General features: G+C 42.7%; 1 protein-coding gene across 4 annotated transcripts in view; it reads left to right on the top strand.

The window, feature by feature from the left end:
* LOC122926925 overlaps positions 1-25,924 on the top strand; it is a 125,153-nt gene extending 99,229 nt beyond the window's left edge. For all 4 annotated transcript variants that reach the window (XM_044278443.1, XM_044278444.1, XM_044278445.1 and 1 more), the window contains exons 9-12: positions 14,258-14,401; positions 21,075-21,195; positions 23,518-23,630; positions 25,258-25,924. In XM_044278443.1, coding sequence (XP_044134378.1) covers positions 14,258-14,401; positions 21,075-21,195; positions 23,518-23,630; positions 25,258-25,350 — 471 coding nt within the window. In that variant the 3' untranslated portion in view covers positions 25,351-25,924. The remainder of the gene's footprint in view (positions 1-14,257; positions 14,402-21,074; positions 21,196-23,517; positions 23,631-25,257) is intronic.
* The last annotated feature ends 830 nt before the right edge of the window (positions 25,925-26,754 follow it).

The raw sequence follows: 26,754 nt of genomic DNA, 5'->3' as shown, positions 1-26,754 counted from the left end.
AGGACTGAACAATTCTAGAAAAAAAAAAACATCAGAAGTAGAATTTTACAAAAAAAATTGCTTTGTGGTGAATTACTTTGTTACCAAGCGCATTTCTTTGTAAGTAGTGGGTGCAATGACAGGGAGTGGTGATTGCGCACTCCCCCCCCCCCCTCCCCCTTCATAGTACCTCTCAGATGCATCTGAGATTAATAATAGAGTGTACAATTTAAAAGAAACAAACAAAAATAATACCTGATGCATTTGCTCGCAGAGGTCCAGCGTGGTGATAGTCATGCGTCACCACACACAGGATTTCGTCTAAGATCTTCAAGCAAGATGGTGGCAGCCAGCCCGTTGCGAGCAAATGGATCAGGTAAGTATTAATTTAGTTTTTTACACAATTTCAGGTTAAATCAATTCGCTACTGTGAAAAATGATGAAATTCGGCTTCGCAGAAAATCAAATTTATCCTGAAAAATTAGCTAACATTAGGTGACATTAAAGAGAGTTCGTCGACAGAAACTTCACTGGTAAACCACGCACAGTGCCTTGTAAGGCTAGCTCACCTGAATGTAATGGTACTTTTGTTTTGTAGTCCGTTTTTCACTGATCCGTTGTTTCGTATCTGATTTTTTTTCCTCTGATTTAAGTCCTCTTCCATTCTATTATTGCACAAAACATATCCGTGTGGTTTCCGTATGTGATCCGTTTTTTGCAGATTATATACAGAAACAGTAACTTATTAATCACCAAACACATGAGCAATAAGGGCTAGGCATAGCATTTCTACAGTATGGATCTGAAAAATATGGATGAAATATGGATGACATACGGATGTGTTTAGTGTACGTTCCGTATTTTTTGCGGACCCATTGACTTGAATGGGGCCTTGGACCATGATTTGCGGACAATAATGGGGCATGCACTACTTTTTTGCAGAAAGGCCATGCGAACAAATGGAAATGGAATGCACATGGAGTAACTTCTGTATTTTCTACAGCCCCATTGAAGTGAATGGTTCCACATACGGTCCGCAAAAAAAACAAAAAAAACAACGAACGGAAGCGTGTGCATGAGCCCTTAGCGATCCTTCATTCTAGAGAACCAGGAGAGCAATAGGCTGTATGAAAGAAAGAAAAAACCCTCACTCAGCTTTTAAATGTTGGTCGAGCACCAAAGTGTTCGGGTGCTCGAGTAGAACACCTCAGTAAGCTCAGGTGCTCTACCGAGTACTCCATGTGTGGTCTGACTATCGATTTGTAAAGTGGTAGGACTATGTTCTTATCACGGGCATCTATGCCCCTTTTGATGCAACCCATTATCTTATTTGCCTTGGCAGCAGCTGCCTGACACTGGTTTTTGCAGCTTAGTTTGCTGTTTATTAAAATTTATTTTCCATGTCACTGTTATCGAGTGTTTTACCATTTAGTATGTGCGGGTGACTTGCATTATTCCTTCCCATGTGCATAACTTTACATTTGTCAGTGTTAAACTTTGTCTGCAAGTTATCTGCCCAATCCTGCAATCTATCCAGATCCTTCTGTAGTAGTATACTGTCCTCATCAGTGTTAATGTTAATGTTTAGTGTTATCTGCGAAAATTGATATTTTACTATGTAAGCCTTCTACAAGATCATTAATAAATATATTGAAGAGAATAGGGCCCAATACTGACCCCTGAGGTATTCCACTAATGACAGTGACCCAATCTGAGTGTCTACCGTTAATAACCACCCTCTGTTTTCTATGACTCAGTCAGTTACTTACCCACTTACAGACGTTTTCTCCCAGTCCGAGCATTCTCATTTTATATACTAACCTTTTATGTGGTACAGTGTCAAATGCTTTTGAGAAGTCCAGATATACGACATCCATTGATTCACCGCTGTCAAGTCTAGAACTTACCTCATCATAGAAACTGATTAAATTAGTTTGGCATGACCGATCCCTCATGAAGTTATGCTGATATGGCATTATTTGCTTATTTCCATTGAGATGCTCTAAGATAGCATCTCTTAGAAAACCTTCAAACAGTTTACCCACAACAGATGCTAAACTTACCGGCCTATAGTTTCCGGGGTCTGTTTTTAGGACCCTTTTTAAATATTGGCACCACATTTGCTATGCGCCATTCCCCGTCAGTATATTCCCTGTCAGTATAGAGTCTGCAAATATCAGAAATAAAGGTCTGGCTATGACATTACTTAATTCCCTTAGGATACGGGGGTGTATGCCATCCGGTCCTGGCGATTTGTCTATTTTAATCTTTTTAAGTCGCTGTTGTACTTCTTCCTGGGTCAGACAGGACACTTTTAATGGGGAATTTATTTTTACATTTAGCATTTCATCTGACAGTTTATTTTCCTCAATGAATACATTGGGGAAAAAAATATTTAACAGCTTTGCTTTCTCCTCGTCGCTCTGCGACTCCCCCCTCATTACTCCTTCAGATTTATACTTTTTAACATTTATATAATTGAAGAATATTTTAGGGTTAGTTTTACTCTCTTTGCCAATTAATCTTTCGGTCTCTAGTTTGGCCGCTTTTATTAGTTTTTTACATGTTCTATTTTTTTCCTTATAGTTTTTCAGTGCTTCCGTGCTACCCTCCTGTTTTAGTGATTTATATACTTTCTTTTTGTCATTTATTGCTTTCTTTACAGTTCTATTTATCCACATTGGTTTATTTTTGTTCCTTAACCTTTTATTCCCATATGGTATGTACCTTTCACAATGATTTTAGGATGCTTTTAAAGATATCCCATTTTGTGGCTGTATTTTTACTTTTGAGGACTTTGTCCCAGTTAGTTAGGCCTATGGTCTCTATTAGTTGGCTAAATTTAGCTCTTTCTGAAGTTTGATATTTTTGTTCCTCCCTGTAGAAACGCTCTATTGAATGATAATTGGAAGGTTACTACTTTATGGTCACTATTTCCCAGGTGTCCCCCAACCTGCATGTTTGTTGTTCTGTCAAGCCTATTGGTTAATACTAAGTCCAGTATGGCCATCCTTCTAGTTGGGTCCTGAACCAGTTGGGAGAGTAAATTGTCTTTGGTTATTGCCAAGAACCTGTTTCCTTTATGAGATATACAAGTTTCAGTTCAGTTTCCCCCCCATAATAACCACCTCATTATGATTTCCCTCGTTGTCCATCTCGTTTAGTAGTAGATTTACTGTGGACTCTGGTATATTAGGTGGTTTATAGTAAACTCCTATTAGTAATTTATTATAGTTTTTATCTCCATGTATCTCTACCTACAGTGACTCCACATGTTCATGTCCCTCACTTATATCTTCTCGGACTGTGGGCTTTAGACAAGACTTTACATAAAGGCAGACCCCTCCCCCTCTCCAGTTTTGACGATCCTTTCTAAACAGATTGTAACCTTGTACATTAACTGCCCGGTCATAGCTATCATCCAGCCATGTCTCAGTTATTCCCACTATGTCATAGTTCTCCTCACACATCACTAATTTCAGCTCCCCAGTTTTATTAGTCAGGCTTCTGGCATTAGTATACATACATTTGAGAGGTTTATGTATATTTTTTACCCTACATCTTTCCTTCTGAACTGTTCTAGTCCCTCCTTCCATTCCTCCCCCAGTCCCACTACCTTGCCCCCGTTCTCTATCTGCACTAGCTTCCCCTTCTATAATGTAATTTTCCTCCCCATTCCCTAGTTTAAACACTCCTCCAACCTTCTAGCCATCTTTCTCCCCAACACAGCTGCCCCTTCCCCATTGAGGTGCAGCCCGTCCCTATGATAGTGTCACGGCTGAGGATGGGGAAAACCCTCAGCCGTGCGATGACAGAAGATGGTGGTCGCTACTCGACCAGGATGACAGAATTAGGGAGCAGGTCACCTCCTAATCGCATCCCTAATCTGACCCTGACTCCTAGCTGTATGAGCCGACCCTGATGGTAGGAGGGCTCATATTCCGGAACCTTGAAGTCTCTGCTAGCCCTCAGGGTGGCCCTAAACTAGGAGCAGGGTAAGATGACCTGTTCCTTCTTGATGCGGAGGAACAGGAGTCTCACTGGCCAAGCTGCAAGGAAGGGGAAACATATACAACTTATGGCAATGGCAGGTACATGCCACAAACACAACATTTACCTGCCACAGACACTAAGCCTGGAACCCATGTGCAAGTGCTGCTATCCACAACAAGGGACACAGCACACAACACACATCACACAGGAACCCAGGACCATAAGGTGCAATAAACAAACATAACACAAACACATCTTCAGAACATCGTGTATCACATTTTATGACCACAAGGGTGGCCCTCACTGGCAGATGGTATTAGAGACCAGGAGGGTGCCTTCAGCTTACTACAAGGCTGGAGTACCCCTCAGACATCAGGTCTTAACTGAGGCTTAAATAGCCCATGTAGCCACACCCACGCAGACACACCCAGTGCTCACAGACTAGGAAGGGAATTAACCCTTCTCACACCAGGGAAGGGAAGACAGCCACTTAAAGGGTAACGTGCACACATAACTAAAACCCTGTGCACACCATACATACAAAAGACACACTTAACAGACAGGTTGCCATTTGCAACCGCATGCACATTGCAGCAAGCTGCCTAGCACCAGCTCAGGCTGCTATACTGCGACAATACAAAACAACTTGTTGCCCGCGGCAACCACAAGTGAGGCAACATACTAGCGGCCCTCACCTGTGGTTGAACAACCAAACCAAACCGCAGGCAACAGCCTGCGGTTCAGGAGTCACGACCATGACTATGGCCGTGACAGATAGAGCCTGTAGCTGATAGAGAAGTCGTCCCAGTTCTCCAGGAACCCAAACCCCTCCTTACTACACCAGTTCTTGAGCCACTTGTTAATCTCTCTAATCTCCCGCTGCCTTTCTTGTGTGGCCCGTGGTACAGGCAGTATTTCGGAAAATACTACCTTTGATGTCCTTGCCCTAAGCTTTTGACCTAAATCCCTGAAATAATTTTTAAGAACTCTCCACCTACCTCTAACTTTGTCATTGGTTCCGATATGGATCATGACCGCTGGATCTTCTAGTACGCCAATTTTACAGACTGACAATAATACGCACAAAACCGAAGATAAAATAGATTTTAGAGGAAAAATTGTTAGGAAAAATTCTTTCCTGTATATTTACTTGTATATAGAGTGCAAGTGCTGCCAAAAATTACAAGGAAGAGGCACTCTGATACAATCTGTATATCACATAAAGGAGGGCCTCATTCACGTTGTGGTACAATTGTTCAGGTAGTGGGACTCCTACACTCATAAAGCCTATGCACTAAGTGAAAGGGCTGCCAAAAATTACAAGGAACCGACACTACAATACACCCTTTATTACACATAAAAGAGGGCATCATACACACCCTTGAAAAATTATGATTGATGGCCTGCTGGTGACACTCAAAAACTATTGGAGCAAGGGCCTGCTGATATGACTATCTAAAATATTAGGGGCGGTGGCCTGCTGCTTATCTGACCATCTAAAACATTAGGGGTGAAGGTCTGCTGCTGAGCTGTCCCTCTAAAACATTAGGGGTGAGTGCCTGCTGCTGATCTGACCACCTACTGTATAACATTAGGGATGAGGGCCTGCTGCTGATCTGACCTTCTAAAACATTAGGGGCGAGTACCTGCTGCTGATCTGACCATCTAAAACATTAGGGGCGAGTGCCTGCTGCTGATCTGACCATTTTAAACATTAGGGACGAGGGTCTGCTGCTGATCTGACCCTCTAAAACATTAGGGGTGAGGTTCTGCTACTGAGCTGACCATCTCAAACATTAGGGGTGAGGGTCTGCTGCTGAGCTGACCCTTTAAAACATAAGGGGCCAGTGCCTGCTGCTAATCTGAACCTCTAAAACAATATGGGCGAGGGCCTGCTGGTGACCCTCAAAAACATTATGGGCGAGGGCCTGCTGGTAACCCTCTTAAACAATATGGGTGAGGGCCTGCTGCTGAGCTGACTCTTAAAAACATTAGGAGCGAGGGCAGTCTAATAAGCATGTTGGTATGATGGAGGAGGAGGAGGAAGACAAGAAAAGGGAGATTGAACCATATACCCTTTTTAGTGGTGGAAGGGGTGCATGGGAATACAGTGTATTTAATACACCATAAAAGCCACGTTCAGCCACTTTCCTCTGGTGGAGTAGAGCAGTCAGAAGAAATCCAGGCCTTTTTCATTTTTATAAAAGTCAACGGGCCAGCATTTTCAGTTGACAGGCGGATACGCTTATCAGTTAATATGCCACCAGCAGCACTAAAAACACGCTCTGACAAAATGCTGGCGGCAGGGCAGGCCAGCACCTCCAAGGCGCCAGTTCATGCCATGTGTCCAGCTTGGACACCCAATAGTTGTAAGGCACACGGTCTGCTACGTACTCCTTCACCATCTTCCAAAATTTTTCCCTCCTTGTGACACTAGGCTGCGCATCAGGTTGAGGGTGCTGGCGGGGTGTCATAAAACTGTCCCAGGCTTTGGAGAGTGTTGCCCTGCCTCTGTTGGAACTGCTGTGTGTTCCCCTCGTCTCCGCTCCTTGGTTGGCCAAGGAAATACGTACTCTGCAGCCAGCGTTGTCAGCTTGAAATTTTTGGAGCAATTTTTCCACAAGCACCTTCTGGTATTGCACCATGTTGCTCGTCCTCTCCATCACAGGAATAAGAGATGAGAAGTTCTCTTTGTAGCGGGGGTCAAGAAAGGTGAACAACCAGTAATCGGTGTTGGCCAAAATGCGTACAACGCGAGGGTAACGGGAAATGCAGCCTAACGTAAAGTCAGCCATGTGTGCCAGAGTCCCAACATACAAGACTTTGCTGTCCTCATCAGGAGGACGACTTTCAGTCTCCTCATCCTCTTCCTCCTCCTCTACCTATCCACACTAAACAGATAGAATAAAACTTCCGTGGGTACTACCCTCTCTAGCGGAGGCAACCATCTCCCGCTCCTCCTTATCATCATCATCCAATTTGCGCTGAGAAGATGAACTAAGGGTGGTCTGGCTATTACCCTGTGAACAGTCTTCCCCCATTTCCACCTCTTCCACATGCAAAGCGTCCGCCTTAATTGTGAGCAGCGAGCGTTTGAGTAGACACAGTAGTGGGATGGTTATGCTGATAATAGAGTTATCACCACTATTTTGATTTCTCAAAGTTGTGTAAAACCTCACAGAGGTCAGACATCAATGTCCAACCATTCCTTGTGAAGAGCGGAAGCTGACTTGAAAGGCGACAACCATGTTGCAGCTGGTATTCCACTACTGCCCTCTGCTGCTCACAAAGCCTGGCCAACATGTGAAACGTCGAGTTCCAGCGCCTGCTCACGTCGCACAAAGGTTGATGATTTGGCAATATCAAGCGCTGCTGCAGCATTGCCAGGCCGGCGGAAGCTGTCAATGACTTGTGGAAATGGGCACACACGCTGCGCACATTCACCAGTAGCTCAGGCAAATTGGGGTAGGTTTTGAGAAACCGCTGAACCACTAAGCCGTCACCAAGTTACAGCCATTATCAGACACAACCATGCCTGGTTGTAGGTTGAGTGGCGAGAGCCACAGCTCATTTTGGTACCTTATCCCCTGCCACAGCTCTGCGATGGTGTGCTGTTTGTCACCTAAACAGATCAGTTTAAACACGGCCTGCTGCCGCTTCCCTAATGCAGTACTACACTGCTTCCAGCTACTGAATGATGTCTGACTGGTGCTGCAAGATGATAATTCAGAGGTGGAAGTGGAGGAGGAGGCGGAGGAGGAGAAGGGGGGTTGCAGCCACTAACGGAAACCCTGATTAAAGTAGGGCCCGCAAACCTTGGCGTCGGTAGCACCTGTGCCACCCCAGGGTACGACTCGGCCTCCACAACATTCACCCAGTGTGCCGTTAGGGAAATGTAGCGTCCCTGGCCGAAAGCACTTATCATTAAATGGACCTTCTCAATAACTGCATTGGTCAGGGCACGGGTGATGTTACGGGACACATGCTGGTGTAAGGCTGGGACTGCACACCGTGAAATATATTGGCGGCTGGGGACAGAGTACCATCAGGCTGTGTAATGCCTCAGTGTCCACAAGCCTAAATGGCAACATTTCCAGGGCCAAAAGTTGGAAAGGTGCGCATTTAGTGCTATGGTCTGTGGGTGGGTGCCTGGGTATTTGCGCTTTCATTAAAGGCCTGGGGTATAGACATCAGTACGCTGCGCTGGGACACAGAAGTGGATGTGCTAGCTGATGGTGTTTGCAAAGGTCTCTTACTGCTCGCCTTGCGCATATTAAATGGTATACAGGTCCTTCTCAAAAAATTAGCATATTGTGATAAAGTTCATTATTTTCTGTAATGTACTGATAAACATTAGACTTTCATATATTTTAGATTCATTACACAGCAACTGAAGTAGTTCAAGCCTTTTATTGTTTTACTATTGATGATTTTGGCATACAGTTCATGAAAACCCAAATTTCCTATCTCAAAAAATTAGCATATTTCATCCGACCAATAAAAGAATAGTGTTTTTAATACAAAAAAAGTCAACCTTCAAATAATTATGTTCAGTTATGCACTCAATACTTGGTCGGGAATCCTTTTGCAGAAATTACTGCTTCAATGCGGCGTGGCATGGAGGCCATCAGCCTGTGGCACTGCTGAGGTGTTATGGAGGCCCAGGATGCTTCGATAGTGGCCTTAAGCTCATCCAGAGTGTTGGGTCTTGCGTCTCTCAACTTTTTCTTCCCAATATCCCACAGATTCTCTATGGGGTTCAGGTCAGGAGAGTTGGCAGGCCAATTGAGTACAGTAATACCATGGTCAGTACACCATTTACCAGTGGTTTTGGCACTGTGAGCAGGTGCCAGGTCGTGCTGAAAAATTAAATCTTCATCTCCATAAAGCTTTTCAGCAGATGGAAGCATGAAGTGCTCCAAAATCTCCTGATAGCTAGCTGCATTGACCCTGCCCTTGATAAAACACAGTGGACCAACACCAGCAGCTGACATGGCACCCCAGACCATCACTGACTGTGGGTACTTGACACTGGACTTCAGGCATTTTGGCATTTTCCTCTCCCCAGTCTTCCTCCAGACTCTGGCACCTTGATTTCCGAATGACATGCAACCGTCCAGTGCTGCTTCTCTGTAGCCCAGGTCAGGCGCTTCTGCCGCTGTTTCTGGTTCAAAAGTGGCTTGACCTGGGGAATGCGGCACCTGTAGCCCATTTCCTGCACACGCCTGTACACGGTGGCTCTGGATGTTTCTACTCCAGACTCAGTCCACTGCTTCCGCAGGTCCCCCAAGGTCTGGAATCGGTCCTTCTCCACAATCTTCCTCAGGGTCCAGTCACCTCTTCTCGTTGTGCAGCGTTTTCTGCCACACTTTTTCTTTCCCACAGACTTCCCACTGAGGTGCCTTGATACAGCACTCTGGGAACAGCCTATTCGTTCAGAAATTTCTTTCTGTGTCTTACCCTCTTGCTTGAGGGTGTCAATGATGGCCTTCTGGACAGCAGTCAGGTCGGCAGTCTTACCCATGATTGCGGTTTTGAGTAATAAACCAGGCTGGGAGTTTTTAAAAGCCTCAGGAATCTTTTTCAGGTGTTTACAGTTAATTAGTTGATTCGGATGATTAGGTTAATAGCTCGTTTAGAGAACCTTTTCATGATATGCTAATTTTTTGAGATAGGAATTTTGGGTTTTCATGAGCTATATGCCAAAATCATCAATATTAAAACAATAAAAGGCTTGAACTACTTCAGTTGGTGTGTAATGAATCTAAAATATATGAAAGTCTAATGTTTATCAGTACATTACAGAAAATAATGAACTTTATCACAATATGCTAATTTTTAGAGAAGGACCTGTATATGCTTGCAAGTATGTCACACCTACAGTAGCGCAGGTTTTGTAAGTGTATGCGCAAATAAAGTACACAGAATGTCACTGATATTTAGGATGCGCAGATGTTAAACAGGAAGTATAGCACAAGTAATGTCGCTGTCACCACCGCCTAATAAAAATTGCACTGAATGAATGTCACTGATATGTAGGATGCACAAACGTTATACAGGAGATGTAGAGCAGATAATGTTGCTGTCACCAGCGGCGAAAACAATTACACTGAATGTCACTGATATTTCGAATGCGCTAAAGTTATACTGGAGATGTAGCGCAGGTAATGTAACTGCCACCAGTAGCAAAAAAATTGGACTGAATGTCACTGATATGTAGCGCAGGTAATGTAACTGTCCGCAGCGGACACCGTCTACAGAAAAAGTACACTGGGTGTCACAGATATTTTTAGGAGATGTAGCGCAGATAATGTCGCTGTCTGCAGTGGCCAAACAATTGCAAGCTATTTAGCGCAGGTTGCGCTAAAAATACATATTGCTGCCAGATACAACTATAGTCCTTAAAAGGACTTTTGGTCTCTAACAAGTTTTATCAATTTATTGCAGGTTGTGCTAATAATTTATATTGCTGCCACACACAATAGGACTTTTGGGTCTATAACAAGTATAAAAGCTAAAATATTCCTATTTCACTCCCTACACTATCTCTTCCTTCTGCTCTCCATCTCTCCCTGACTAAGGCTGAGCCGAACACGTGTCGTTGGGTGCAATCACTGTAATGCCAGTAGCCAACATGGCTACGGCATTAGAGTGAATGGCAGTACTTACCTGCACGTTTATTGGCTGCATAGCAGCCAACAAACATGCAGGGAGGAGACTCGAGCATCGCGATGCTTGAGTAAAATTAGTGTTCAGCCGAGCATGCTTGCCCAACACTAGTCACCACCTTTCCAGTTATCCTCGACCTGCAGTGTGCCTTTCACTGTTCACATGACCTCTACCCCTTGCATCACGTGCTCAATTGACACCACACAATGGGAGCAGGTCACTGCTGCAGCCAGCAATTGGCTGCAGAAAAGTCAAAGCAGATGTTAACAAGGGGGACCCGAGAGAGGTCGGAGAGTGAATAGGCTGAGACCCAGTGCTAGGAAGCAAGTAAGTATGCTTCCCCATGCAGGTCTGTCCAGGAAGGTGGCTTGCCAAAAAAATTATAATAATAAGTGGCTGACCCCTTTAAATCCTTATGTGCTGCGTAGCTTTTTGCTCTACTATTAATGAAGTGATAGAAACCAGAGCACAGAGGAAACAGAAGAAGGTCAGAGATCATTAATCATATGGATGTTATTCATGGAAATACATTATCGATCTAGAACACAAGATATTACGGAGGTTAAATGTAACAACGTAATAAAGCGGAAAACTAGACGCTTTTTAATTTTGAATAAGACGATGGTTTATGTGACTGTCAAAGATAATAACTGCAATAATTGCAAATCACTGGTCAGGGAAAACCGGAATTAACTGCGAGAGAAATGTCTTCTCCACAACTTATTATAGGTTAAGTTTATGTGTTTGTGCAGTGGCTTCCTTCCTTAATGGGTCCATTCTATTTGATTTCTTAATAAAGGGGTTTCCAGCAGTTTTAAATTATCAGTTTTTAAAATATAAAAATAAGTCATTCTCATCCTCACCGGTCTCCTAGCGCTGTCGTTGTGATGGCGCTCTGGTCCCTGCTGCTCTCCACTTCCTGGTCCTCCTCAGCCAATCACTGGCTGAAGTGTGACGCACCTCAGCTAGTGATTGGCTGAGCAGGTATTTCCTAGCATTTTTTGCTTGTCAAACCAGAATCAGGAAGTGGAAAGCAGTAGGGACCAGAGCAGCAGTGGAAGGGGATCGTTGAGGGTGAGTTTGGTTTCCTTTTCATTTCTAACTATAAGCCGTATATAAAAATGTAATACTGATGGACAACCCCTTTAAAAACTAAAGTGCATGAGGCCTAAAGTAAGGATAAAGAGATGTGCACTACAAGTATAAGCCCCATACGTAGGTCTTTCTATAAATACACTGTCCAAGGCAAAGTGGCTTACTGGCATACTAACATTAACTGGCACAATAACATAAAAATTTGAAAAATCCTCCAGAAAATATTGCTTTTTTTATAGAAGATTTGGAATTTTTGTCAGAAGTAAATATAGTTGGTGCACAACTCAGGGGTTGTCAATGCATTTTAGCCCCTTATTGACATAAGTAAATTTACCCTTAAAGGGAATGAGTCATCAGAAAATTACTTATTGTTTAAAGGGGTTTTACCATCTCAGACAATGGGGGCATATAGCTAGGATTTGCCCCCATTGTCTGATAGGTGCGGGTCCCACCTCTGGTACCCGCACCTACAATGAAAACGGAGCGGGGGAAATAACAGAGGGCGTACTGCGCATGCGCAGCCACCCTCGATTCATTTCTATGGGGCTGTCGAAAATAGCCGTGCGCTGACTCGGCTATTTCCGTCTGCCTCATAGAAATGAATGGGAGCAGGGGTCACGCGTGCATGGTGCTCTCCCATTCACTTCTACGGGAGCAGCGCTTGGTGGTGGACGGACCCCTGGAAATCCAGGGTCCTCCAGCCACAGCTCTCCCCGCTCAATTCTCATTGTAGGTGTGGGTCCCAGAGGTGGGACCCACACCTATCAGACAATGGGGGCATATCCTAGCGATATGCCCCCATTGTATGTGATGGGAATACCCCTTTAAATCAAGTTTTTTATGTTTAACTTATTTTTTAAGAATTTTTGATAGTGTTATTTAAAATTTTCCATGTCATTATCTATATTTAAAGAAAAAACATAATATCCTGCAGTTTTCGCACAGGTCACTATATGTAATAATTGGCGCCCTTCTTGGTTTATACAGATTACTGTAATGATATCACCTCTGTGTAAAGATAAGACAGGATCCACCATTCACAATAGGTGATTGTCAGAGCTTATCTATTCTTTCCTCGTGTACATGGCACAAAGCCTAGAAAACTCTCCATAGAAGTCAATGAGTTCCCCTCCTGGCCATTCTTTCTACGGCCCTTGGGGCTGCTGTAAAGCAATTATCTTACTGCTTTCTAAATGCTTTTAAGAACAGTTTAGACAAGATGGCCGCCCCATAATCATGTTCAGGAAATAGAATAAAAAAATATGAAATCAGAAAATAAAAACAGATTAGAAAAAAGGATATGTGTCACGATCTGGTTTTAAATGGCAGAAAAATATGTATGACTTAGATCACTTCTCATAAATTTTTTCTGGGAGATAAAGAGTCTGCCATTTTTATTATTTTTTTCCGTTACTCCATTCTCCGTATGGAAAAACGTAAAAAAAAAAAAAAAAATTTAATAGGATGGGCATTTTTGCACGCAGCGATGCCCATGATTTTATTTATTTTTTTACTAATTTAGATTTTGGGGCAAGGGGGTGATTTAAATTTTAAGATTTATTTTTATTTTTTGTTAGGTCCCCAGTTGGACCACAACTTGCAATCATTAGCTTGCAACTTATACAGAATAATGGAATTTGCTTCATTATTCTGTACAGAAATTGCTATATCCCAGTTCCATGCTGCCACCTGCAGGCCCTTAACTAGGATATACTAATAATGAGCTTGGATGCCTGGTACAAGCTCCAGCTCATTATTAGAAGAGGACACTTTCCCTGATCTCCACCGGGGAAAAGCGTGTCTAAGCGCACGCTTCCGGGTTTTAGCCCTCTCAGACGCCGTGGTCATATTAGCTACGAGTGTCTACTGTATGAAACAGCAGGCACACAGCGGCTATGGTGCTCTCTCCACTCCAGAGCAGACGCCATCTTTAAAGACCCAACATCTGCTGTACATGTACGATGGATGTCGGGATATCACAGCCATTAGCTGTGATATCCTGAGGCAGACCACGTAATTGCTATAGGCCTCGTTAGGGGGAGGGGCAGCACTGAGCTGCTTCTCCTCGTCTCAACATAGATTCACTACACTTTCAGCCAGAAGCCACTAGTGGGAGAAGAAAATTTGCCAAGAAAATTTGGTGTGTGGCATTTGTTTCAGTCTGTAATCTACCTTATTTGTGTTACACTTTAGACGTTTTGGTAAAAATGCAATATGATTATTCCTAATCCCATTGGATTGACTGTGGACATCACTATGGATCCGACCACCTATAAAATGTTCCAACCTCAAATAAAAATGTAAAAATAAAAGCTAGCCTCAAATGTGAAGCATTGCAGCTTCGTAGGTGGCTCTAGCTCCACCAGATGGACATCAGTCATGTAGTCCACCAGTTTCACCATTTTCTCTTGGTTTACTGGGGTAGCTGGTATAGGGAGGAATGTTATAACATTGGAGTTGTATGTCCATGTCATGAAGTAAAACATATTTTTACAATTTTATTTTCAATACTTTTTTGCAGGTGGATGACCTAAACACAGAAACTGAACAGGACAGATATCTTGATAATCTTATCCAGAGTGTAATTGATAAGGAAGTTAAAGACACCGTCATCTCTGTCCTCACTGAATGTGATGACCAACTCTCTGAACTGCATAAAAATCAGGTAAACGTTTTATAAGTTTTCAGTAAAAAATAACAAATAATCTATACCTCCTTAAAGTAGTTATCTGCATAGTCTCTGACCATCATTTGACAGTTTATATTAAAAGTAATAAGATGGTGAGCACCACAAAAACATAGATCATCATATGTTAAATAACTTATCATATTGGTTGGGATAAGTTATTCCCTATTCAAAGGCTCGGGGTTAACTACTAGATTGGTTGGGGCCCTGTAACAGATCTCCTGGCAACCCGACTGGGTTCCTCCATTGATAGATGCTCCTCGTGCTTCCCGAGGACTTCAAGCACTCCACTTGACACCGTAAGCACTGCCGACCCCACAAACTGCCGCAGCTTGGTTGGGATCTCGCCGTCTTCTACCCACCCTGGACATACGACAAGGCTTCCAGGTTCCAGTGGGTGCACCTCTCTTCCTTCAGAGAGTGATGCAGGAACAGGAACAGCTCTTACAAGAGCTAGGGATTATACTCTGGAGAGTATAATGATTATAGCAATCCCCAGAGTGTAGTTCTCCAATCCCCCAAACATGAGTCCAGACTTCATGGAAGGTAGAACAGAACACTTTAATGGGGAAACATGTCCGCCATTTATGCAGGTCATCCATCAAGGGACACTCCCATGGGGGACCTTGAGGAAGACTGAGACAATTTCTTGCATAAACCAATCACATGCAGTTACAGGCAGAAAACACACACATGTGATACAATTAATCAACACAATGGGATAACGTAATCACTCACAGGCAGAAACTACCCATTTTTCCCTTTGTAGTATAATGACCCAACGGAGGAGGGTCTCCATAGTTCTGGGTCCATATTCCATAGGAAGGAGGCTAGCCCTTAGGCCTCCCAGCAGCCCCAGTGACGGTTCAGTCCATCACAGGCCCTAACACTGGGATTTCAACAATCAGTAGAAGGGGGGGCACCTATACCCCTAAGGACCCTCTGAAATGAACAGAGTGGCAAGTGAAACATGCACTGCCTGTCCTTTCATCTGTACGAGAGTTCCGAAGACAACCAAGAACAGTACTTGGTTATTTCCAGAACTCCCATAGAAATAAATAGAGCAGTAGTGTGCATGCCCAACCTGCCACTCTGTTCATTTTGGCCCGAGAGGTACAGGTCATCCCATATCATGATCGATGAGGTTCCAGCTGTAGGACCCTACCAATCTAATAGTTATCCCCTAGCCTTTGGATAAGGGATTACTTGTCACAACCAGAATACTCCTTAAAAGAGGTTTTCCCATCTCAGACAATGGGGGCATATCGCTAGGATATGCCCCCATTGTCTGATAGGTGAGGGTCCCACCTCTGGGACCCTCACCTATATTGAGAACGAAGCCCCGAAAGTTGTGGAGGACGCATCGCGCATGCCATCCTCCATAAATTTTCTATAGGGACGTTAAAAATAGCCTATTAGGCTATTTCCGTCAGCCCGATAGAAATGAATGGGAGCGGTGGCCTCGCAAGCGCGGTGCACTCACATTCAGTACTGTGAGGAGAGTACTTGGTGGTGGCCAGACCCGGGGTCCGGGGTCTCAGATGAGAATAACCCTTTAAGACGTGTGTCAACAAGGGCCAAAAACAATGTCACAGTAATGCATATAGAAATTTTGTGTATATCCACAAAGTTATAAATATAACCAAACGTTATGTACAAAAATGCATTAAGGTAAATAATGAGCAACACATTACTACTAGAGATTAGCAAATTATTGAAAAGTGCTGGTAACTGCTGGAAATTCCCATTCCATTGATCCACGAAGATAGGGGGTGTCAGACTCCAGTTGATCTGATATTGATGGCTATCCCTTTATCACTAGAATAAAATATACAGTATTAACCAACACCGCTCCCCTACTGTATCTGGTCAAAAGGGTGGTCTAAATAATATAATCCTTTCCATATGCTGCACGAGGGCATATGAACATCATGGATGGTGGTCCCCTATTTGGGCCTATATAAGCAGGGCAAATAGCTGCTAACAAAAGCTCTTATGGACCCAGCACAACTATAGTATACAGTTGCAAGAAAAAGTATGTGAACCCTTTGGAATGATATGGATTTCTGCAGAAATTGGTCATAAAATGTGATCTGATCTTCATCTAAGTCACAACAATAGACAATCACAGTCTGATTAAACAAATAACATACAAAGAATTAAATGTTACCATGTTTTTTATTGAACACACCATGTTATGTTATGTTATGTTACTAAGTCCTTGTATAGCGCTCTAGAGGAACTCAATCCGATCGAAGCGCTTGTCGACGGCTATATTGGTGGGCCCCTCGTCATCCTACACAAAAAGCCAGGTCTTAACCAACTTCCTAAATTCCAGGTAATTTGATGTTGTTCTAATGTGTTCTGGGAGGGAGTTCCAGATCTTGGGGGCCAATACTGAGAAACGTCTGTCCCCCCTTGTCTTGAGGCGGGTTCTTGGCACCGACAGAAGGGAGGCTGAGGTGGATCTCAGTTCTCTAGGAGGATGGTGACGTGTTATCTTTTTTTGCAGGTAGATGGGACCTGTTTTGTAGAGAGCTTTGTGTGTTAAGCAGCACAGCATAAACTGCACTCTCTCTTTCACTGGGAGCCAGTGGAGTTCCCTGCGTGCTTTTGTGACAGAATCTGTCCAGTCTAGTTTCTTGATGAGCCGGATGGCTCTGTTTTGACAGTGTTGCAGAGCTCCCAGATCTTTCTCTGGCAGCCCCGCATACATTGCATTACCATAGTCCAGGTGGGAGTTGACTAGAGCTCCCACCACGACCTGTCTGCATGTGTTGGGGAGAAACGGTAGGGCTTTTTTTAGAAGGAATAGGGCGAAGTTTGCTTTCCGTATTACTTCTTTAATCTGGGGACGGAGGCTCATTTCTTGATCCAAGATTATCCCCAGACTCTTTCCTTGTGTGGCGATGGCAACGTTTTCCCCAAAGGTGTTTTATGTAGTGCAATAAGCTCAGTCTTGGTCGGGTTGAGTTTGAGGTGGTTATGTGCTAGCCAGTTCCTGGCCTTATTTAGTCCTTCTTGCGTGAGCTTGTAGTCATCAGTGGATTTCGATACTCTCAAAAGGATCTGTGTATCGTCCGCATAAGACTCATAGCTGATGTTATACTCCTTCATAATAGCAAGCAGAGGTCGGACATATATGTTAAAGAGTAATGGCGAGAGGGGAGATCCCTGAGGGACTCCCCACTCCACCTTCTCGACTGGGGAATAGAATGAGCCCAGTTTGACCCTCTGAGTTCTGTTTTTCAGAAAGGAGTCAAAAGGCAAGTCCGTGGCTATCTACTCCGATGTCAGCTTTTAATCTATTTAGGAGGATGGGATGACTGATAGTGTCAAAAGCTGCCGACATGTCTATGAGGACCAACCAGGTCCCCCCTCCCTCATCTGCGACCCCTAGGGCTTCATCCCATAGGCTGACCAGGGCTGATTCCGTGCTGTGTGTTGGCCTAAAGCCCGACTGGTGTTCATCTAGAAGTCGATGCTTTTCTACATGCAGCTGGAGTTGGCTTGCCACTGCTGTCTCCGTGATTTTAGCTATTAGGTGGATGTTGGTAATCGGTCTGAAGTTGGCCATTATATTTATGTCTGCTCCTGGTTTCTTGAGGAGGGGAGTTATGATTCCTAACTTGAGAGTCTCAGGGACGTTGCCACTGAGAAAGGAGTCATTTATAATTGTTAGAATTAACGGGGCAATGGTGGTCGTGCATTCAATAAGAGATTTAGTTTGGATATTGGAGAGCGGATAAGTTGCTTTGGACATGTTTTTCATGCTTTTTGTTAGGTCTTCAAGTTTTAATGGGCATGGGGTGAAGGTGTGAGTAGGGTTTGTCACGTTGTTCTCTATGGGGGGGACAGTTGCCTGTTGAGCTAGCAGGATGTCGTTTTGGATATCGTCGACTTTTTGTTTAAAACATTTCGAGATGTTGTTGCAGAGGTCTTGGGATTCGGGGATGGTGGTTTTGAGGCCATTGGGGTTAGCCAGATCGAAAATGATCTGAAAGATCTTTTTAGGCTTTTGAGCAGCGTTTTCGATCTCGCTAGCAAAATGATCTTGTTTGGCCTTAAAGATTGCTTTGTGGTAAATCGTCAGTTGGGTCTTATATTTTAGCTGTGATTCTTCTATCGGATTTTTCCTCCATGCCCTCTCTAGTCTGTTGCATTCTATTTTCACTATTTTTAGTTCTCTCGTATACCACGGTGCTTTTTTCCCTGATTTCTTTACCAGTCTCAAGGGGGCATGTTGGTCCGCCGTTTTTTTGACGATGTCGTCAAATTGTAATGTGAGTTTCTCACAGGGCAGTTTGAAGTCGATTTTACTGATGTGTTCTTCTAGGGTAGGTAGGATTTTGTCATATGTCAGGTTGTTGTTATTTCTTCGCCAATTTTTTTTTTCTCCTGTGGTTAGCTGCTTCGTGTTAATTGGGATGTGGAGTTCGAAGGCTATGGGTCTATGGTCGGTTCAGAGCAATTCTTCTGGATCTTCTACCGTTAAGTTTAGATTTTTTTCAAAAATCGGATCGAGCAGGTGACCCGCTTTATGTGTGGGTTGGTCGACCCTTAAGGTGAGTTGGGCTAAGTCGAGCTGTGTGGTAACTTTTTGGGCTGGGGTATCTTGCTTATCGTTGAACCAAAGGTTAAGGTCCCCTAGAATAAGGAGTCTATGATGTTTTATTGTGAGATCCGTGGCCCATTCTATGAAGTTGTCTGTGAAATGAGTGCGGGGTCCTGGGGGTCTGTAACATAACGCTATTATTATTGTGTATTTATTTTCGATCGTCAAATGTGCTGTGAGTGTTTCCCATGATGGGTTTTCCGTAGGAAGGTTAATTTCTGTTATTTTTATTGTGTTTTTATGTACAATCGCTATCCCTCCCCCTGTTTGTTAGGTCTGTTCTTTATGATGATCTTGTAGTCTGGTGGGAGCATTTCCCCGATGTCTACCCTGGACTTTTCTGTAAACCATGATTCCGTAATAAACAGACATTCATAATTTCTATCTATGCATAAATCGCGAATTTCATATTTATTCTTAACTGCCGATCTGTACACATTCACAGTACAGGTGTAAACATTCACAGTACAGGTGGAAAAAGTATGTGAGACTAATGACATCTCCAAGAGCTAATTGGAGTGAGGTGTCAGCCAACTGGAGTCCAATCAATGAGATGAGATTGGAGGTGTTGGTTACAGCTGCCCTGCCCTATAAAAAACACACACCAGTTCTGGGTTTGCTTTTCACAAGAAGCATTGCCTGATGTGAATTATGCCTCACACAAAAGAGCTCTCAGAAGACCTACGATTAAGAATTGTTGACTTGCATAAAGCTGGAAAGGGTTGTAAAAGTATCTCCAAAAGCCTTGCTGTTCATCAGTTCACGGTAAGACAAATTGTCTATAAATGGAGAAAGTTCAGCACTGCTGCTACTCTCCCTAGGAGTGGCCGTCCTGTAAAGATGACTTCAAGAGCACAGCACAGACTGCTCAATGAGGTGAAGAAGAATCCTAGAGTGTCAGCTAAAGAGTTACAAAAGTCTCTGGCATATGCTAACATTCCTCTTTGCAAATCTACGATATGTAAAACACTAAACAAGAATGGATTTCATGGGAGGATACCACAGAGGAAGCCACTGCTGTCCCAAAAAAATATTGCTGTATGTTTACAGTTTGCACAAGAGCACCTGGATGTTCCACAGCAGTACTGGCAAAATATTCTCTGGACAGATGAAACCAAAGTTGAGTTGTTTGGAAGAAACACACAACACTATGTGTGGAGAAAAAGAGGCACACCACACCAGGTGGGGGCATCATGGTTTGTGGCTGCTTTGCTGCGTCAGGGCCTGGATGGATTGCTATCATCAAAGGAAAAATGAATTCCAAAGTTTATCAAGAAATTTTGCAGGAGAACTTAAGGCCATTTGTCTACCAGCTGAAGCTCAACAGAAGATGGGTGTTGCAACAGGACAACGACCCAAAGCATAGAAGTAAATCAACAACAGAATGGCTTAAACAGAAGAAAATACACCTTCTGGAGTGGCCCAGTCAGAGTCCTGACCTCAACCCGATTAAGATGCTGTGGCATGACCTTTAAGAAAGCGATTCACACCAGACATCCCAAGAATATTGCTGAACTGAAACAGTTCTGTAAAGAGGAATGGTCAAGAATTACTCCTGACCGTTGTGCACGTCTGATCTGCAACTACAGGAAATGTTTGGTTGAAGTTATTGCTGCCAAAGGAGGTATAACTAGGTATTAAATCCAAGGGTTCACATACTTTTTCCACCTGCACTGTGAATGTTTACATGGTGTGTTCAATAAAAACATGGTAACAGTTAATTTTTTGTGTGTTTAGTTTAAGCAGACTGTGATTGTCTATTGTTGTGACTTAGCTGAAGATCAGATCACATGTTATGACCAATTTGTGCAGAAGTCCATATCATTCCAAAGGGTTCACATACTTTTTTATTACAACTGTATATAACATGCTGGGTTATTTATTCCAAGGCAGGCCTGCAGTGATCAGAGATCAGTGGGGCAATACTTTCAAGGGATTGTATTTAGAGCATCATTTTTGGAAAACCACAATTTTGAAAGTCACATTATTATATTCTAATATTTGAGTCACATAATGAATTATTAATATTATTGTCAGATTACAGTGACAGCGAACAAGCATGTTGTGGACCTCTTTCTTTTGGAGCACTTACTTGACATGATTGGAGCACATGAATCGCTGATGTTTGGGAAGGATCCAATGCAGTGTCTGCTGGACAGTAAGCCATAGCCGTGCAGAATGACGCTGACCGCCTACTTGTCTCTTTATTTGGATCCTGATCCATCTGTCAGTCTTATTTCTAGGCTTTTCCTTCTCTTGTTTGCCTTTGCATGTCATTTCTACATGTTTTATTGTCTCTTTTGTTCATTTCACCTGAAGGTCTGCTGAGAGTCTTCCAGAGGCTCCAGCTTGTGCATACTGAAAATACGATTTTGGATTAAATATTGCTTGTTCTTTACCACCTTTCAGACACCTTTTTCATGTCTTCTGTTTTCCCGTCTACCTGCCTCCGCTACTCTAGCTGCTTATTGTTGTCATATTGAAAATTGCCTCAGGCTTCCTGCTACCGAACAGACCGAAATACCAGCGGTGTTCTAATAGCTGTTATTTTATTTCGCAAAGGCTTTCCATTCTGGCTAGAAGTGTGGGGGGCGCGGGGGGACGGGGATTGAGCAGGAGAACCTTTCTATGGTGGCCATTAGGGGCTTAGCTGAAAGCTGTTGGATCTCAGTGCAACAGTGCTGCCTACCCCTCCTCTAATACCAAGTATGTCAAAATATATTTATTATTATATGATGATATATATAAAATGGTAATCTATAGTGATGCCAGAAAGTATGGAAGGTGACTGCTGTAGACACTATATGGTACATGGCATACCTCAGGGCTTTATATATACACTACTGCAAAATGAAAAAAGAACACCTAGAATGATTTAGGATAAAAAAAGCTTATTTTACAATACGGCAATGCTGGAGGCTGTTACATGTGGTGGTCAAATTTTCAAGATGCTTATGTTAAATAGATATGCTCCACAGACTTTTTTGTCTGGCATCAATCTGTTATTTTTTTGTTTGACAGCACAGTTTGTTGTTTCTCTTACAGGACTGTTGATGTTGTTGAGGTGCCCACTATTTATGAATTAACAGTCTTTGAAACAGCGGAGCTTCCGGAAGCTGGATGGTCCATCTGTCAAATCCCAGAATGAGTTGTATGAGACAATTCTGTAATGCATCAGTGGTGTCAACAGTGGTCAGAGAAGGGAACTCATACATGTTGAGAGGGTTCTGGGCAGTCAGGACAGGTGCAGGATAGATGCATGCCAGGATTGCTGTATAAGAAAAGCCATGTCATCACAAATCGGTTCTGCAGTAGCCTCTGCAGGGACTCACTGGACCATAAGAAAACCGTCTACTTGAAGCAGGACTGCATTTATGCCCTCCACAAGCTCTCTTACAACTGTCTTCACATTATCACCAAGAGTGCCTACATTAGTGCCGTGGGAAGTTCTTATTGGAAGAATGAATAGCAAACAATAGTGATGAAAGTAGGTTCTGCCTTTGTACTAATTATGGACGCATAAGAGTCTGCTGGAGGGCTGGAGAATACCTACTGCCATTATGTATAGTGCAGAGACACAGAGCCAACCCCATGTGTCATAGTTTGGGGTGCCATTAGCTACCATGACTGTTCCCAATTGGTATTCTTGGAGGGATCATTGACCAGCCTTCGGAAACTCCCCTGGCCAGCTCAATCACATTCTCCATTGAGAATGTCTGGGACTGGATGGGGCGATGGATCTCACATGCACAGCAACCAACAACCAACTTGGATAAACTATGGCTCCACTTGACTACTACCATGCAAGAGTGGCAGTTTGTAAGGCAGCAAGGGAAGATACCACCCAGTATTATTGAGACCCTGCTTTAATATATACGCCACCCTGCTGCAGAAACCAAAATAAAGGATGGACCATCGTGGTTGTGTGATCATTGACCAAGCAACAATAGCAATTTATACTTTCTCAATCTTAGCTTAATTGCATTTGCTTTTTTAGGTGTTCTTTATTCATTTTCCATATATACTGTGTGTATATATATATATATATCCTCTGCAAGAAGGAGCTCAGTGCATAGTAATTTATACAGTAGTTACCATAGCTGCAATGGAAGCAGTAAATTTGCTCTGCGCTCCCCCTTGTGTTAGTTCCATGATGGTGCAGTGTCCTGGTCCCTGGAAGTAAGCTGGGTAGATAGACCAATGCTTTTTCACTCATCAGCTTCCCCCATAAGACAAGTGACCCATCAGCATATAGCAGCTGGGTTGCAGCACATCTCTAATGTACTAGGTGCAAGTTGGGGCCTATGGAATTCGAGGTCACAGTCTCAATTTTGACCACTGCAACCCCTATAGCTCACGCACAAGGGTTGTCATGACAAGAAAACCATTTTAAAGCCATGAGAAACATTCATCTATATGTTAGAGTTGTCATTTTATTGTATGTGTTTAACACTGATGTTATTTATAACTTTGATTATAGGTGTCATGCTTGATGTACTTCTAAGAGAGCAAGTTAATATTAAACAAGTGCAAAGAAACACCTTTGAAAACTACCCGGCAATGCATTTCCACCAAAATACAGTTAGCAAAGTGGTATGTTCCCAATTTTAACTTGAATGTTTCCTTTGGAGAACCTTTAGGGAGTTTTGATACATTATAGTCATGTCGTACTTTCCTGCAAGTTTGCAAAAACCGTAGCAAAGAACTAAGGATGATGGAACTGGTTCAACTAGTTCACGATTCGGTCCGAATTTTTCTAAAAGTTCAGATTCACGCAAAAATGTTTTGGAGAGAGAGAAAAAGACTGTAACACAAATGTGTGTTTCTCGACAATATATGTGCATTGTCTATGCCAAGTACTTGTGCACAGTATTGTAGGCAAGGCGATGCCCCTTTGGGTTACTTGGAAAGACATTCAAATAAGCTTTCCTAAACCATTCTGATGCCAGCAGATGTTGGTCATGATAATTTGCGTATATTTTCCCCACAAATCAGGAGAGACATTGTCTAGCCTACAATAATCATACATCATATATCAACTGGTCTCCATAATAGAAATAGTACCCACCTAAAGGTTGCCCCTAAGGCCTTGCAAATAGAAAAGCTGTTATCATTTGCTTTACTCTGATAAAGGGCTTTTGTCCCGAAAGAGCTAGTTGCTGATGTGAGGCTGGCTTAGCTATTTTTCTAGTATTAATACGTAAGCATGTTTAAAGGTATCTCTGCCAATCCACTGTGTGAAAAATATGCAGCACTTATATGGATGGTCTGTTCTCCTTACTGTTTACCTAATTGCTCTGCAGTAGGAAGTAGTTACACTTATAGCTCTTGCTGTCCAAATTCACCTCAGTGGGACGGCTCCTTCCTATTCCCCCGTGGATAGATCATCAGTATAGAAAAAACAGACACCACTTTTACCGATTCTATTTGGATATGTAGGACCAACGTCATATGAACCAGAGAGACCTCCAAAGTAAAATTCAGCAGAAAGTGAGACAAGAGAATTACAACGCCCCACAAAGCTTGTGACTCTCTCAACAAAACATGCAAGCTAGTTCTCTTTCAAAAAGAGCAAGAGAGAACGTTTCAAGCGAAATGTGCCTTACTTGGTGGACTGACACCCTCTTTAGGATATGGTTTATCATAAAGGAGACCAAAAATATGCATGAGTATATTCCAGGTCAGACTTGGTTTCTAGGAAAAGTTTAACTGAAAAATCCTGCGAACGTCATACAAAGGTTTGCTCATCTCTACAAAGAACCTTAACCGTCATGTTACATGTGCCCAGCAGGGTCCATTCATATGGCTGGAAATGTTGTAACAGCACTTGCTATGGTATAAGGGCACTAACTTTTGTAAGGCTATAGTATAGAATACAGACTGTGACTAGCAGTGACATAAAGGCGCTGAATGGTTTTGGTACTGGTATACGGTACTGATTATGCCTGGTACTAAGGGCACTGAATGTGTCCGGCCTTAGTATACGAGCATTAATTATGACTAGTACTGGTATAGGGTACTGAATATGGCTGGTACTGGTATATGGGTACTGAATATGGCTGGTACTGGTATAAGGATACTGACTGTAGTTGATAATATACGGACACTTACTGTTTAAGGGACTGGTAAATACATGTGTTTGGAGTTTGCTTGCATATCTTGGATCCCTTTGCCCCCATTTAAAATTATATCTCCATAATTGTATTTGTCCTTCTTTCAGGCACTAGAATCTATTCTAACAGAATTACAGATGATGCTGGTGGAAGATATGGAAGACATCTTTGAATATGAAAGAGATGTAGAATTTGGATGACAGAAATTCCGATGTTGTCTCCAGGTGTTATTCCATGGGTACAGTCAAAAGTCACTTCATTGTAATTCTTCTAATGTTTGTGCTCTGCGGCCTGTGCACCTCCTGAAAGTGACAAGGTTTAGCTGTCAATGCATATTGAGAGTTGTAGTTTATCAACAGCTCGACAGCCACCATTTACAGACACTGGGGCACATTTACTAAAGATCTGTGACTCTTCATAATTGTTTGATGCTCTCGACACTTTTTAAAAAGTCGATGGGGCTTAGCGGAAGGGTCCGAAGCACTGCAGCCCTATACATTCACAATCATTTCATTTAGAAAACTGGTGCAAAAAAACATACCTAAAATGTGTGCCATCCCATAGCTGCTGTAGATTTCAGTTTGTGGCGCACAGAAGGCCCCAGATATGACACCTTTTAATAAATTTAGAGAATTTTAGTAAAATCTTTATTAAATGTGCCCAAATGTCTACAGACACTGCCCAAAATTATCAACTTTCCTTTTTTTTTTAAGTTTGACATGTCGTACCTGGTTACCTGGATGAAATATATAAAATAAATAATAAACTACATTAATAATTAAGGCTTTTTATACTTTCCATTTATTTATAGCATCTTTCTTAATGGTGTCATATTTTAGTAAGGTTTAACCCCTGGCCTCCTGCCACTTGCCAACCTTGCCACCTAATATGCATATAGATAAATAAATATGGTATGTCAGCTCACCCAGAGAGGTGTCCTCCCTGCACTACTGATTATACTGTAGCTTTCAGCTTCACAAAATATTAAAAACGTGTAAGGCTCGAAATGCGTGTTGTTCAGTATGCGGACGTCTGTCAGATTATGTTGCTTTCTCAGAATTGACCACTAGAGGCTGCTGTTTCACTGAAGGATTTTCACTGATCAACCTCCGGCACTCCAGCTGTTCTTAAACTACAACTCCCTGAATCCTCTTCACTTCTAAAGGAAAAGTTTGCTTACTGGGAGTTGTAGTTTCACAGCACCTGGAGTGCTGAAGGTTGCTGATCAGTGTCATAAGAAAATCATTTATTGTTTAACCCCTTTCTGATGAAGTGATTTTCTGTTTTTGCGTTTTTGTTTTTCACTCCCTGCCTTTCCAGAGCTGTAACTTTTGTTTGATTTTTAGCTGTATGAGGGCTTGTTTATTTTCTGTACAAGTTGTGTTTTCTAATGCCCTCCTTTAATATGGCATACAATGTAGTGGGAAGCGGGGAAAAAATTCCAAATGGGGTGTAATAAAAAAAGGGGAAAAAAAAGAAAACCGCAATTCCACCACAGTTTTATGGGTTTTGTTTTCGCAGCGTTTCTTGCATTTTAATACTGAAAAAAATAAAGCTTTTGAAGACATTTTTTTTCTTTTCACCACTATATTCTGATAACTTTT

This window comes from Bufo gargarizans, chromosome 2 (assembly GCF_014858855.1).
Source record: "Bufo gargarizans isolate SCDJY-AF-19 chromosome 2, ASM1485885v1, whole genome shotgun sequence".
Classification (NCBI taxonomy): Eukaryota; Metazoa; Chordata; class Amphibia; order Anura; family Bufonidae; genus Bufo; species Bufo gargarizans.
Note: the sequence above shows the minus strand (reverse complement) of the source record. Positions and strands in the feature narration are given on the sequence as shown.